Source organism: Echeneis naucrates, chromosome 21, assembly GCF_900963305.1.
Source record: "Echeneis naucrates chromosome 21, fEcheNa1.1, whole genome shotgun sequence".
NCBI lineage: Eukaryota > Metazoa > Chordata > Actinopteri > Carangiformes > Echeneidae > Echeneis > Echeneis naucrates.
In genome coordinates this window covers 18628655-18644410 of record NC_042531.1, presented here as the reverse complement: position 1 = coordinate 18644410, position 15756 = coordinate 18628655, and the positions used below count along the sequence as shown (strand labels likewise).

Below are 15756 nucleotides of genomic sequence, written 5' to 3'. Positions count from 1 at the left end.
ATACACAGAGAACAAATCAAAAATTCTATTTGTTCTAATTCAGCTAAAGCCCCGTACAAACTACCACACCTCTCGTCCTCTTCGACAATCACATAGCGGCTTATTTACACTCCAGTGTTTTTCTTATTACCAGTCCCTTCACTCGGATTTTTCTCATCTTTAGACAATAAACATTCATGCCAACACATTTTGCAACTGTAAAGTTGGAATATCAACCACGTAGCAGGCATACAAGTAGCAAAAAATATACCTAAAAGTATCATACTTTATACTACTGTATATACTATCATGCTTTTAAATACAGACGTCTCACCTCCCTTGAAGCGAAAAAGCTTTTACTCTGCTACCTGTTGGGGACCTTTTGGCATCATTGGCTTCCAATTGACAGTGACAGATGTTGTGGGAGTGAAATGCAGAGGGAAGCCCGAAGGTCAGGCATCTGTCTGTGTTTCGATGTATTAGTACAGGCTGGAGGTCAGGAGGTCACTGTACTTCTCTCAGTGGAAAAAGGGTTTAGCACACTATTATGTCAGGTGGTTGAACGGATCCACTGTACGGCTGCAAAAGAGATGGACAATGTGTGCCATAGGCTGTCTGGGAGCATTTGATGAAAGGATATTTTCCGAGCTTTGCTTTCCGCAGGGATCCTCATCACCTGCCTGCTGCTGAAGCCAACCTTAATATGTGCAAATACATCAGCTTGCCTTCGCATAAATGCGACCCTTGGTCAAATATGAAAGGACTGTGTCTCCATTATAGGCAATCAGACAGGAAGTTTAACGAGAGGGGAGGAGGGGAGAGTCTGTCCTCCCTGATGACCATCTTCAGCTCCTAGAATGATGTCACCCAAAAATCATTACAGCCCGGTGCATCACCGGGCCCCCGTAAACTTGCCCTATCTCCAGGTCTGCTGATTTGTACCGAAGAGGCGGGGACAGATGGTGGTAAACACATCTAACTGTTTTGCAGTCCTAGATCTCCCCTCCTCCACATTTGGGGCACCTCAACACCCTGTAGCGCTGCACCAGTTTCTTAACTGTCTATTCAGCAAAGGAGGATGCATATGATATGTTATGTATATTTTATTGGCCATATTGACGGGCTGTTGCTCATTTCATGTTTGAGTCGTTTTATAGCAGCTTGTCTTGCTCAAATAGTATTTGAGGTCGTGCAGTGTACAATACATAAAATGATTTAATCAAACAAAAAGAAAAACATATGCATTATCCTTTTTTTTTCTTTTTGCTGTTGTTTGTGAGTACTTTTGTCATCCGGCCAAATGTGAAACGCTCAAATTGAGGAAACATTCCTCTACCCATTTCCAGAAGAAGCAGATTCACAAGTGAGTTCATAGATTTTGATGTTCAGAAAATGACAACAGGAAGAGTAGGGGCTTTATGCAGACAATGTTCAACATTAAAGTGGCCCGAGTGAAAGAAGCACCAGTGTTCTTCAATGTCACAGCTAAATTCTGCAGACATGAGGAGCAGCAGACTTTTTTTATTGCTCACCTTTCTTCCTGTTGAAGGCGCGGTTCATAGTGGAAAATGTGCGTGTCTGAGGCTCCTCCTGAGTTGCTGCCAATATTCCACCTGGAAAAAGGGAGATAAGAATGGCTTTGACCTCAAGACTCTACTAAAAGGCAAGAAACAAACACTCAGAAGGGAGAGGGGGGGGCAATGTAAAGCTGTCAGAAAGTGTTGAAATTACAGTCTCAGTCCTTCTGAATTACTGTTTACCTCTCAGTAACATCACACTCATCATGTGTGGAGTCTGTGCTCCTGACCTTGTAGCGTTCATAATAAAGTTGTCACTGCTGTGTAGGACGCTGCTCTCCATCCTCTTAGACTGGAGGAGACTCTTAAGTGGCCAACATTTCCAAAAGAACTGAGGCAATTCTTTCCAAGTGCACTGAGTAACACTCAGCGACAAAACACACACACACACAGTATTTGCATGGAACACAACTTACAAATTGATACAGTCTAAAGACCTCCAGGTGGTCTTTGATTGGGAATGAGGTCCAGGTCCTATATTAATACAGTGAAAGTATCAGAGGTTCAGTCCAGAGAGAAATGCTCACAGCTGGTATTCTGAAACTGAGCCTTAAAACCAGCTGTCAGCACTTCTCTAACCTTTTGATGACAATGCGCTCAGACCCACCCACCTCGTCCCCACATCCAACCTTTCTCTGAGTGTCTACTTGACTTTCTTGGTTCTTTTGAAACACGGCAAGCCAAACATTGGAAAGGAGGATAAGGTCCTCCGATCCTGAATGATTGAGTAACTTTTTGATATTCGAGCTCCGGAGAGAAGCCGGAGAAGACAGGAAGAATAAAACTACAAAATATCTTATGGATCTCAACACTTCAGATACAATACCTAAACATTAATATGAGACCTTTAATCTATTTTTTTGTCAGTTTAGTCACCTGAAGAGATCTCAACATTGAGCTGAGTTATGACAGTCATGAAATGGCACACAAAATGACACTTGAAGTTTGCTGTCGTGTGCTGATGGTCTGGATATAGTGAGAGATAACGGTGGAGAGTTCTTCTTCTTGCTGCAGTAGTGGTGTGGTCTTGATGTGCTTGAGCACAACATGTGGCACATTAGAGCCACTTACTGTTATGTTTCAGAAAAGGCAGCTATCTCCTTCTTATGAATGTTAATGTCCTCCCATATGACTCTTTTTGCTTTGACTGCTCTCGGGCCTTTGCATCAATTCTCCCTGATAACTTATGGACTGCAAGGACAAAGTGTCCAGGGCCAGGTAGCTGTCAGCATGCTGCACGATCAATATTTTTTGCTCTTTTACTGTGGGAAAATATGCAAGACCTGCTCCATAACAGCTATTTCAGTCTTTGCCTTTGCAAACAGATGAAGTTGTGCCCAGGCAATTTAGAAAATGAATCGAATTTTTCCAGCTCTGGCATTCACCATTTATCACAAAGTCAGAGTCATTATACATTTTTAGTGAAAGGAATACTCGTGCCAAAGTACCAAACTTCCAACGCAATATATTCTTAAAAAGCCTTAACAAAAATGATGTTGTTTATAAAAAAAAAAAAATAAATAAATAGCACTCAGCATGTACAACTTAGAGGAACCAAAGTGCGGTGGAAGTCATTTAAAATTTTATTTTATTTTTTCTACCAAAAAACTAGTAAGTAGTAAGGAAATATTGCAGTCTGCAGCGGAATAAATTGGAATAAGATTTTTTTTTTTTTCCGAAATAACTATTTGAAAATGATGTGAAATTGAATGCTGCCATGGAACGAATAAAAGAGAGATCACATAAAGATTAATTGCACATTAACTATATATATTTCAAATCATGATGGTTTCCGACAAAGGCAGTCGTGGATTAGAGGGCTCCGTGGATCTGACATGAAACATGGAGCCTCACCCAAAAGGGATCCAAATCCAGATATCGTTGGGAAAACCTGATTCAGTAAACTCAACGTGGTGATATGCAGCTAGAATTCACACTTTTTTTTTTCCCGGGTTGTGACCTTTAAACATTGTGCAATCAGAACTCAAGCCTACCTAAGTATTGCGCATGTTGATGCCCGTGAGACCGTAACACAATGACAGCCACCGAAGTGTGGCAGTCTAGTTTTATTTTGAAGGTATCAACCAAAAGAGCAATACAGTAAAAACTGAAGTGTGCGGAAACAAGTCCATTACTGTAATACAGGGAGTCTGCGTGGGATTAGTTTAGACTGAGTAGCTGCGAGGTGCCACTAAAAAAATGATGAGTCAAAAGTCTTTATTATTGCTGGCGGGGAGCTGATGTTATGTGAACTCATCATCCTCAAAGATTGAGCTCCTGTTACTTCTAAATTTGGATGAAAAAAGGCTCTGCAACAATGGTCTCCTTAAAGTGAAAAATTAAAAGCTTAGAGGTACATTATGCATAATAAGGCAACACGATGAGGAATGGCATATCACTGAGTAATGTAGTTTGCAGAGACAAATGCGATGTATGTCTGTGGGTTCTCACTGTAAGGGGATATTTTGCTGTAACAACAGGCTCGGGAAATGGCTGGAGAAAATTTAAATGGAACGAGCTTCAGGGTGGAGACTGGGACATTCCTCCGTCTGCCAAAACAGAATATCTCCACTGCAGGAAAAAAAAAAAAAAAAAAGAGAGAAAGACAACTTGTGTTTCTTATTTACAGATCAGGTCAACGTGCTGCTGCTGTCCACTGCCCAAAGCTTTGCATGGGGAGATGATAAGAAAGACACAAGTTCTGTTTACATTTCACCCCCCGAGACAAGGAGATCAGATTCTGCAGATCTCAGCATGAAACTACTCTGTAGGATCTGGACTGTAGCATTTTAGAGAAATTACTGTTTGGGATTTAAGTCACTGTTGCCTTCATCCCAGTTAGATATGCAGTCGGGGCCAAATGTCTTACCCTTTTAGTGACTGTTTTTTTTTTCTTGCTTCACAAAAGCCTTAGCATAAAAAAGACAGCTTCCTTTTAATGGTATTACATATCGTGTCATATTGTCCTATTTTTTTAATCAACTCTTGGAGAGAGGAATCAGTGTGATCTTTTGTGACAGGAAGTAGGGAGGAGGAGAGTCTTACTTCAGTTCCATCAAACATTAAAAAAAGTCATTTTTAACCAAGTAGTAACATTAAATAAGCTCCTACTCGAGCAGACTTTTAGAAAAGTATGAATGTATGCATGGACTAGATGAGGCTTTCTCTCTCCGAACCTGAAACCTCCTCATCCCTAAGAGAGGAAAAAAAAAAAAAAAAAAAAAAAAAAAGAGAAATCAACCATGAAGATCTCAAATTTGTGAGAAAAATGCAGGAAGACCAGGCTCAGCTTGGCAGCCACAGCAGAAAGATTTGGCAGCAGTCAGAGTCTGGCTACCTTTTAGTTTGATTGTGCCACACTGTTGTAATGCTACGCTTCACCTGACACCTGACTGTGATGTCATTCATGATGATTGACAGCTGCAGCCTGTTTTAATCGCTTCCTGTCTGGATATTCACGGGCATCCCCCCTGGAGAGGCAAGGCCGTCACACACACACACACACACACACACACACACAGCCTTTACACTGAGCCGCGAACTTCCTCTGTCTCCTTTCGATGTTTACCAGCTGCGGAAGAGGCACTGGGTTACGTCTGCTCATTTCCCAACCAGAGCAGTGCTGTGTTTACAAGTCCACATGCACACACTGCTCAGCTGACTCAACATCACAATTAGCTTTCATTATTTCGAACGCGGCATTATTAGATCTATTCGTTTACATAAATGGACACACAAACACAAAATGCCAACTAGGGCTAGGTGCTAGAAATATTTTTTTTTTTTTTTTTAAATGGTGAAAATGAAACAGGACAATCATTCGTGAAAGTCGCAATATGATTTTGGGTTTGTTTTTGCGTATCCCTAACAACAAACTCAATGTATCGAAAAACTGAAAAGAACAAGATACATTGATAAAAAAATAAAATTCTCCTTTAGGTAAATGCTTTATTAAATTAGCATAATGGGTTAGGGTTATTGTGTTTCTGAAGTTTCAGTAAAAACAGGGAAACATACAAGCCAGAACTTCACTTGCTGAAGACATAATTTGAAATGCACAACAATAACTATGTCCAGAGTCTGACTATTCACCTTCAGTGACTCAAGCATGTGGAATTTAGCTTGGAAAAGAGTCTTTGCGGAAAAGAAACACAACCTACTTTGACCCTGGAGTCGTCTAACCCCAAACAAGGAACGCAATGACTCCTTCCGAAGACGTGTGACAAGTTAATGTTTAAAAAAAGAAAAAGAGGAAAGAAAGAAAGTTAATGTGCCATCTCTAACTGCCTCTCACCCACACACTAATCTGCCCCATATGCACTGAAAAGGCAGGAGCAGGCTTTTAGGATGAGGTAAACGCAGAGCATGCACTGTGGTCCCAACAAAATGCCTCTGAAAAGAAAATCAACAAAGATCCTTTGTTTTCTTCTCTTTGCTCTCACCCTAGCTCTGGAATCTCGCTTGATAAGTGCGGCACAAAACACATCGCAACCACAATCCTTTTTATGAATTTAGTCCCAGAATTCCTCAACTGAGTCGACCGTGGGTGTCTTGGTGTGCGATCTAAAAGTCAGGCTCTCCCGCAGCCTGGCACTTAAACTCCTGAGGATCAAATGCGGCACCCTGACATAGTTTATCAAGGAAACACAGTGTTACCCTTTACAGGCAGAAGGGGAAAAAATAAAAGGTCTACAGAGAGAAACACGCAAACAACAAAAGTGAGATAAAAGCTACTTACTCACCGTCAAACTGGGGAGGAATAGTGAAGAGGAAGTTCCAGCAGATCTTAATAGTTTTCAGCTGTGTGCCAGATGGTGCTACACTGAGGACTGCAGTATGGAGAGATGATGGGGTTTGCAAACTCAACTAGAAGCTTTTGCCTAGACACATGATACTTGACATTCAAACCCAACTTCCTCCGCCCACAGTTTGTCCTTAGTGAATTCTTTAGGAGTTTAGTATGTGCAGGGGGGGGAAAGAGAGAGAGAGACCCCTTCCGACAGGAGTTTCTCTGCGATGCGCTGTGGCATACCGGAGATGACCCGTAAAAGCCAGTGAGCCAGAGGTGGAAGCCTGACCCTCTCTGCTCTGTGACTCACCATCACACCGCGCACCCCTGGGTTGGCATCGTGACGTCGATCAAAACTGCTACGCAGCCCAAATATGATGAAGTGGGGGCGGGGGGTTGCACTACCTTATCAACACAAAGGCCTAGAAGCCTCCTTTTGAGATTAAGTCAACTAATAACACTCCTTCCCTGTTCCACAGAAACACTGCGGGCTGAGCAGTGTTGAAAATCTGACACTACATTGCGCTTTTTCTCACACAGAGATGAACTGTCAAGGGACAGCCTCACCATGCTGAAGCCCAGTTGCTCTGCTTACTGGAAGCCATGTAGTTCCAGTAATCTTCTCATCTGGAGCTTGACGCACATCTCTGCTACCTGGGGTCTGACTAGACATCCCTCACAGCCTTTTGAGTGTCACGGTGCAGCCACCTGTAGAAGGCTGACTGACCCCCACGCTAGAAAAGAAAGAATCTACAATTCCAACAAAGAAAAATAACACAAAGAAAGACAGTTGGGAGAAAGGTGAAGGTGGCGTTTAGGCCGAATGAGGAGGAAGTTACAATAAATTCTCAAAAATGCTGGAAATGCACAGCTGTCAAAGCCAAAGTGGATTTTTAAACAGTGGGCTTCGCAACAATGGACGCATTCATCCAAATACAATAGTCTGCAATACAGTAATTCATGTGCACATTGTAATTATGTAAATAAGCATAAGAATTAAGTGTGTTGTGTGTATTACATGGGTGGTCATAGAGCGCTCCTTGTCATTTTAAAGACACACCAAAGGGAATTTGAATTCCGAGTGTGTTTATTTCAAAAGTGCCAGCGAGTGACGCAACCCAAGGAGACTGTAAATGCAGAGTGTGTCACAACAATGTTGAGTTAGCAGCATGACAGCTCCCCAGCCCACAAATCGTGTTGTCTGGATGGAACGAAAAATGCTTGATTTCCTAATTTCAAACTTTTTATTTATTTTTTTTCCCCAGGGTTAGAGTTACAAACTGGCATGGACATTAAATCACAATTAGATTTTTTTTTTGCTTTGATATCCATATGCAGTTACAGTATTTAAACCCTTAACAAGATACTGAAACATGGAGAACACTACAAAACAACACACAGAGCACACTCTCGACCACAGGTATTGTAACCTATACGCGCATTAGCAATAATGGAAATAAATGTAAAGTAAGTAGGTGTGTTGTGTCTTTTGTCCAGGAGCTGGCGTAAAATGTGTGTGAAACACCTTGTTCAAGCCAAACACTTTCCCGCTGCTCCAGAAGACACCCAGAGCAAAACGAGGGCACCTCGTGTCAAGAGCGTTAAGAGTATCCTGTTAGAGATTCAGCTCGGCCAGGCCCGTGGGTGGTGGTGTGTTCTTGCAGGCCAGCAGAATTTTTTGGTTTCTGCTGGAAAAGGCGTTTAAAGCAGGGAGGGGTCTCAGGGTTTGAGCTGTTCACACTTTATTTGTGTAGCGTTTTTCTTTGCTCTGCCCTGTATCATTTCATGTGTGCGTCTTGTATGAACAGCTGTGGTGGTGTAAGGAAAGTGGGGCCCTTTATGCTCCACACGTACACGCTTGTGTGCGCTCACACGCACACACAGAAAAAGTAAAGGAAGAAACTGCTTTAGTTTTTCTGTTATTGGTGATATATTTATTTTTACTCTTATCTGTCTGTGTATTTTCAGCATCTGAATGCAAGGCTCCCCTCTTCAGCGCACACTGATAAAACTTACCCACTTTCTGGCGCTCAAAACAGAAGCAAAGACGCACAACAGGCACAACAACTCTGATGCATCTAGGCCAACAGTTGAAAACAATACCAATGAGTCATCTTTTCAGACTTTGTTGTGTAACTGGGCTACAGCCCCACACTTCATATTCATGTAGTGGAATGTAAAAAGTAGAAACATGAAGATGGACACTCAAGCGGACAAAATAGCAAATCTTCATTCAGCACTAATGTTTACAGTTCTTTAATATTTACAAGTTCAGAGGCCAATTATTTCATTTCTCAGAGGGGATATCAGGGGAGTGTCTGTGTTAGTGTGTGCGTGTGTGTGTGTGTGCGCGCGTGCAAGTTTTTATGTGTGGGAGCGAGGAGTGGGTAGAGAAGAAGGAATGTGCATCTCAATGAGAAGCATCTGAGAGGATTTTCATTGAGCTTTGCAGCCCACATATGATTTGTACGCCGTCTACGCAGTAATGCAAAACATCAGCGTGTGATACCTGCCATGAATCTCCAGTTGGAGAGTGAGCAGGCATCCCCCAAACTCACTCAGCTTGCCAAAAAAGCAACAACAACAACAGCAAAAGGAAAGATTATGGCTGTGGCAGAGAGTGAGGACTCTCAAGCAAAATCTCAACAACAGCAGCAAGATACTGCTGTATCAAAATTATTTCAATTCAACCTGCCAAGTAAAACAAACTGCAAACTGCTGGTTAATACATCTACTGAGCATTTCATTTACTCTCATACATTTTATTTCTACCTTAGACTTGTGAAACCAGGTTAAACTTCAGTAATTCCTCTGGCAAGAATCATGATATAAAAAAAAAAAAAAAAAGCGCTTTGAGTTTTTATAAACGAGTGCTGACAAAACTTGTTGTTACATTTTGTGCAGGGTTTACAACGTAATCAAAATGGAATAAGTTGAAGATAAATATTAGACAACATCTACTAAAGCCATTATGTCAGCTGTAGTTAGCACTGAACACACAATGCAGCTGAGGCCAGTGGGTGGGATTATTGCAATTCACGTGACGTCACTTATTAAAAGGTTAAGGGTTTGCCAAAAGCATTATAATTGATCCTGGCTGGGGCTAAATAAAAGCCACAGTCCTGAAAAAAAAAGTGAAATCTAGTGAAATCTTGTGCCAATGAGCTGAGTCCTGTCTTCCATTATATTGACAACAAATCGCTATGACAAAGCATGTACCTACAGTACCATCTGGAAAAATTCTGTAGTAGGCCCTGTCTAAAATCTGTTGGAGACTTCAGGCCAGTCACTCTTACTTTAGTTCAACTGAAGCGCTTTCAAAAACCTGTGAGCTTTGAGATCCTAAAGCAGACTGAACATACTTCAGACCCATTCAATTTGCAAACAAGTCTCACAGCGGAGTGGAGGAAGGGACACTCAGTCTGCTAAACAAGCTTTTTCAACACTTGGCTTTCGAGTGACAAATTTTCAGGTTGGATTATCGACTTTTTAAACTAACAGGTCACAGGGAGTAAAAGTAAGGTGACCTGCAGATAAAGTGATGCGAAGATGTGCCACAGTAAACATGACAGCTGTCACGTTGTCACGCAGATGTGTCAGTTATCGTCAGTCTACCACAGGAAAATGAGCTCAGCTATGGCCCAGTGAAGGATGATTTTGTAGTTTTTGTCCAAATCAGCGTTTCAAAAACCAAAAATATGGTCATTGATTTTAGGAGAAAACCTCACACACATAAAGACTTTTTCATTAAAAGTCTGATTCCTGAAGTTGTTTAGTCTTACAAATATACGATAACAAATTGAACTTTGAAGACAACTGCGACACTGCGCACTTTTATGTGGATCAAACTGTATTGGCTACTGAATCAGCGTTATCTTTCTCCTTGGTGTCATGGTTTGAGGACGTGTCTTTGAAGGAGAGGATTGCCTTGAATCAAACGGTTAAATGGTGCTCTTGGCTGATTGGAGAGTGTCAACTTTTCCCCCGCATCCCTATATTCCAGACATGCTCCCTTCCCTTACACTTTGAGTGAAAGCTTCTCCCTTTGGACAGAGGATCTCAGTCCCAAAATGTGAGACTAAACATGACAGAAACAGCTTGACACCTGCTGCGATCACTGAACTGAAGTAGACACAGACTACCTTATTTGGGTATTCCTTTCCTTCATTTTGGGTTCTTAAACTCATTTTTAACTTGGTTTTTATTCAGATGTCATTTGTATTTACTAAGTGTTCTTATTGATTGAGCCTTGTTTTAGTTCTTTTTTTTTTTATTTAATTTGATGTTTTATTGGTGAAGCCTTGAGTAATTTTTAGCACAGTTTCTGGTTCGTTATGGGGTCTCATGTTAAATTTGTTTTGAAATCTATGTTCATGTGTGAACAGACAGCTCATTCTAAAAGAAATCTACAATATACAGGTATGAATAAACTTTCCTGAGCCAGAACCTGAACCTTATGTAAAATTAATTAAGTGTTGAAGATTCCCCTTCTGGGCACCATGAACATCCATAATAAGCAATGCTCATGCATTTGTCTGGACCAAAGTGATGCCTTAATGACTACATACCAATTGTGTAGTAATGACCCTGGAGCGATGCAGTGCGTATGAAAAGAAATGCACTGCTGTTAAACCGAATGAATATTAAAGTGTCAACAGTAAGGTCAGGCCAAGTACCACAGGACAAGAGGTCACCTTGGGTAGCTTTGTAAACATATAGATTTATCTCTGCTACATCATTTTGGCAGTGTGTCACCATCTGAGCAAGTCCACCCACTGTGCTCAGTATGGTGTGTGTGTGTGCATTCTGTTGCAGCAGTCACACCTGAACTGCACACATAGAAGTGTCTGTGGTGACAGCAGTGAATACCATCATTTATTCACAAATGTCTGCTGCCTGCTTTGTGCTGACATTAAATCACAAAAGAAAAAGAGATTAGAACTTTTTACCCCAAGACTTTAATATAGACTTATAGAAAATAAAAGAACAGTTTCTTTAGGAATCTGCTAATTTCTTGAGAAACTCATAATAGTACATTAGTATCCAGTAAAAAGAAAACCTGCCCCTGATCAATGCTACAAAACAGGAAATTATTCGACTTGGTAAAAAAGTTCTCCTTTGTGTCCATGTTCATTTTTTTTCAAAGTTTTTGAACTTCCTCCCACAGCCCAAGGACATGGAGGCTTATTGCTGAGTCTAAGTTATATGTAGGCGTTAATGTCTGTGTGAATGGCTGTTAGACCACAGATGATACTGCCCTCACATTGGCTGAGGGCGGGGTACACCCTGGACCAATTTAAGGTCACCAATTAACACAAACATGATGTCTGGATGGTGGGAGGAAACCGGAGTACCCAGAGGAAACCCATGCAGACACAGGGAGAACATGCAAACTCCGCGCAGACAGGCCCCAGGCCGAGTACCGAACCCGAAACCTTCTTATTTTGGGGCAACAGAAATTAATTAGGAAATTAATTTATCTGTGAACTATACAACAGGAAAACTCCACAGGCCATGAACAAGTGGTCTTTTTGTTTTGGCTGATTTTACTTTTGGAAGGTAATTGAAGAAGAGAAACCATGGGGTAAAGCAGGAGGGTGCCTGCCTTTAATGGTCCTCTTGTTGGGGAGCTAAACACTTGCTCTTGACAGCTCAAAATGTCATGTTTTCTCTGCTCTTTCCCTGTACTACTGGTGTGAATAAATTAACTTAAATTCCACTGTGTTCTTTATTCACCTGTTGTCGCTCGGCAGCAGGAATGTGGAAAAGACAAACTCCACTCCATGCTGAGGACAAAAGGACTCAATCTCACGGTACGGTTGACACCAACCCTAAAGAAGAGGCGCTCACTTTGGCTCTCGACTGATTATTTTTGTCACATTAAAACAGATGCTTACCCTTCAAAAAAATATACTCACTAAATAGTACTATCTGTAGGAAGATTGATGCTACTCATTGATTAATTGCATAGTTTATGGATGTCATTTTTTTTTTTTTTTAACCACAGGCTGGGCTAACTCAAAACTTCACATTACAACTGTCAAAACAAGACAAGCATACATGAACAAATGACACAAACTGGCACTGAAATATGGAAAGTGACAGCACACAGACAAAGAAATGAGCTTGTGAACATTGTGTAGCTTTTAGCAGACTGGAGCCAGATGCTCTGGTGCACCAGTCCTCCAACAGGTTGGCTACTCTGGGGTCGTCATTTAAAGAAAAAAATTAAATAAAATAAAATAACAAAATCTCTATCGTATTCAAGTAGACTTGAAACTAGAGACTGGGACTAAAAAGTTATGAGGAAAATATTTGCTAAAAATATTTGTTTAGCTAATAATACAGGGGAGAAGTAGGGCCATTTTCACTTGGACTTCAACACAATCTGACTTCTATTTACCAGTGGAGTCAAATAGTATTTTAACCATAACAGCGGATTTATTTCCTTTTACAGCTATTTATTATTGTGCATATGTGCATATGTACAACCCTTTGTATATATTTTGGGATAACATATTTTATACTTAAAAGCTGCTAAAAGAGACTGATATGAAACAAAGTTTGCAATAACTATGTGCAATATGACAAAAATTCATTAGGTATATATCTACTCCTGCTTATGTTAAATTGCGTGATGACATGAGTTAGTTGATTCCGATATTTGCTCTTAACTCGTCCACTGTCCCCATTTCTGTGCTGTGTTCTTATTGTAAAATAGTTTTCAGCTTGCGCATGTTTCATATTTAAGTTGCAGTTTGTTGAGCATTCAGGGACACCGTTTTAAAGCCTTTAACTACTCTCCACAGAATGAGAAGTTCAGTGAGAAAAACGAGCAGTTTAAGGCTTGTTTCTTTGGGTCAGTGTATCTTATAAATGCTGCTTTGCTTCATACAACTAACAATCCCAACATAAACATGGTGTCATGTAATGTAATTGACCTTTAGTACAACAATGCACTTGGGAGGTTAGTACATCTATAATCCTAAGAAACAGATTTTTTTTCCTTTTTTTTTTACCTCGTGACAAAAAAACCACAATGTATAGTTTTGTTGGAACTGCGGTCGAACAGACACACTGAAGACATCTTTGGTCACATAAAGTTTGCCTCAAACAATCCCATCATTCAGTTAAAGTCCCATTAGTTTGTGTAAAACTGTAAGAAATTAGCTGTTAGAACTAGCAACTTGAGTCATATTAATTTAAAACCTGAGAGATTTACTTTGAACATATTCTGTGGCTTCTTTAAACATCAGTACTTTGCTGATGTTTCTCTCTTCTGGGAAGTGAAAGGTCAGCAGGAAACAGTGCTCATTTCAGCTGACCACACTGATGCTTGCTGGCTAAAATCAGAATGTGATTCATATTGTTTCTGACGCATCTACATGAGACAAGCCATGCTTTTAAACTTCACTAAGTCCCAGATCTTTACACAGATCCATCTATTCATTGTCCACATTGTCTATCGTTACGCTACTGCGGCCAGGCCTCGGGCTGGAGCCAAACCCCGCTGACAATGGGCGAGGACGGCCTACCCCCAGGACAGGCCAACATGTAGAGACAAACAACCATTCACACCAATGGACAATAGAATAAATGGCATCTTCCAGTCAGGAGAAGTCCATGGAGTTCACCCCATGGGGCAACGGAGCTACCCACCCTACCACTGCACCCGGTAGACCTCTTTATTAATGACTAATAATGTCTCATCAACGCAAAGGCATTTATAGCTTTAAAAAGTTAAACTCAGTCCAGACCAGGAAGCAGAGCTGCAGTTTAATATTCTTCTCTGCGCCTCAGTCAGAGCGGTTCCCTGCCCAGAATACAATTGAACCAATCTCTACAGAAACCGTGTCTGTCCCCCAACCTCCTGAATTTAATAGATCTATGAAGCCAAAAGTAAACAGAAGAGGAGCTAAAAACGAGAAATTAAAACTATCACCAATTTGGATCTAAATATTACAAAAATGAAATGTGGAATATTGAACATTAGATGATCTGATCACTGATCATGTTATGGATTTATCCTGCATCACTGACACCTGGCTGCAGCAGAATGAGTCAGTTAGAATAAATGAACCTACAACCCCCCCCCCCACTCATGTCAACTTTATTCTTCATACCACAGAGTCTCAGAGAGTAAATCAGCAGGCAGATCTTTCAGCTTTCAGGCTCTTCCTCTGTGGAACCAAATCCCAGTTTCAGTTTGAGGGGTGGACTCTGTCACAGCTTTAAGATCAGGCCAAAGAAATTAAGGCTGCACTTACAGACATAACATCCCAATCACGCTGATTAAACATTAAAAATCAGCACAATTTCTTTTATCAAGTTTCTTTTTGTAGGTTTAAGTGTTTTATTTGCATCCGGCATAAAAACTGCAGCCAAATCAATCATGCAAGTCACGGAGTTGACTTGCTGTGAAGCCCTGAACAGGGGAAAAAGCTGAAGAGGGAAAGAAAGGATAAGGTGAAAGTGTTTTACTTATTGTGTCCCTGAGGTAAGGATGTAGATAAATTGTGTTTATTATTATTCATTAATTTTATTGAAGTTTACTTTTGCAGGAACAAATTGTTGTTGTAAATTTGTGTTATAACTTATTTCCTGGAGACTGATGCAGTATTCGCATTCACGTTGTTAGTTGGAAAGTGTTTAAGGATTACAAGGATTTAACTTTGTTGAAGTTAATGCAAATCGATACACTTTTAATCTTTCTTGAAAGTGCACTCTGACTAAAAAACAGGGCTAATAAAGTAATTGTTTTTAAGTGGATCTGTCTTTCTTTCTTAGTTTTCTTTAATTTTAATAAGAATACATGATGCAGAGGCTTAGAATTTTTAAGACAAACACAATACTACTGTATAGTATTACCAGCATAGTAATACTATTCTACAATACTTGGTGGGATGCAAAGTTTTTACTACTTCGTAGCACCCTCTGAGCCCGGTCCTCTCTGAGGTTTCTGCCTCTTAAAGGAAGGTTTTCCTTTCTCTTGGAGGGGTTTGTTGGGTGTCTTTAACAACTCCATAAAGAGTTTGGTCTAGACCTTCTCGAGGTTTAAAGTGCTTTGATGTAACTTTGATGTGATTTGGCGCAATATATATTAATTTAAGAGTCAAATTAGAACTGAAACTGATTATCAGTCGAAGTCATCATGTAAGTTTAAGTAAAGTGAAATGATACGCCATGTCTAAGTTACACATTTTGACCTTTCTTGGTGGTGGCTCTCCTGAACTGATTAGCTTATCTTTTAGACGGTGGAGTCCAAAGCTACTCGTCCCCTTCGGCTTTTGTTTAAATCACAGCAGAGGCCACTTACATTTTTCTGAACACGCACTGTTAGATCGATGATCAGCCACCACCATGGTCCAGATCTTATCTTACGCTATGTGCACTGTACATGATCCTCATGCG

General features: G+C 40.6%; 1 protein-coding gene across 2 annotated transcripts in view; it reads right to left on the bottom strand.

Annotated features, from left to right (window-relative positions):
• Nucleotides 1-15756, bottom strand: part of gulp1a (GULP PTB domain containing engulfment adaptor 1a) — a 77794-nt gene that overhangs the window by 24508 nt on the left and 37530 nt on the right. For both annotated transcript variants that reach the window (XM_029530254.1, XM_029530253.1), the window contains exon 3: nucleotides 1512-1592. In XM_029530254.1, the coding sequence (XP_029386114.1) occupies nucleotides 1512-1539 (28 nt within the window). In that variant the 5' untranslated portion in view covers nucleotides 1540-1592. The remainder of the gene's footprint in view (nucleotides 1-1511; nucleotides 1593-15756) is intronic.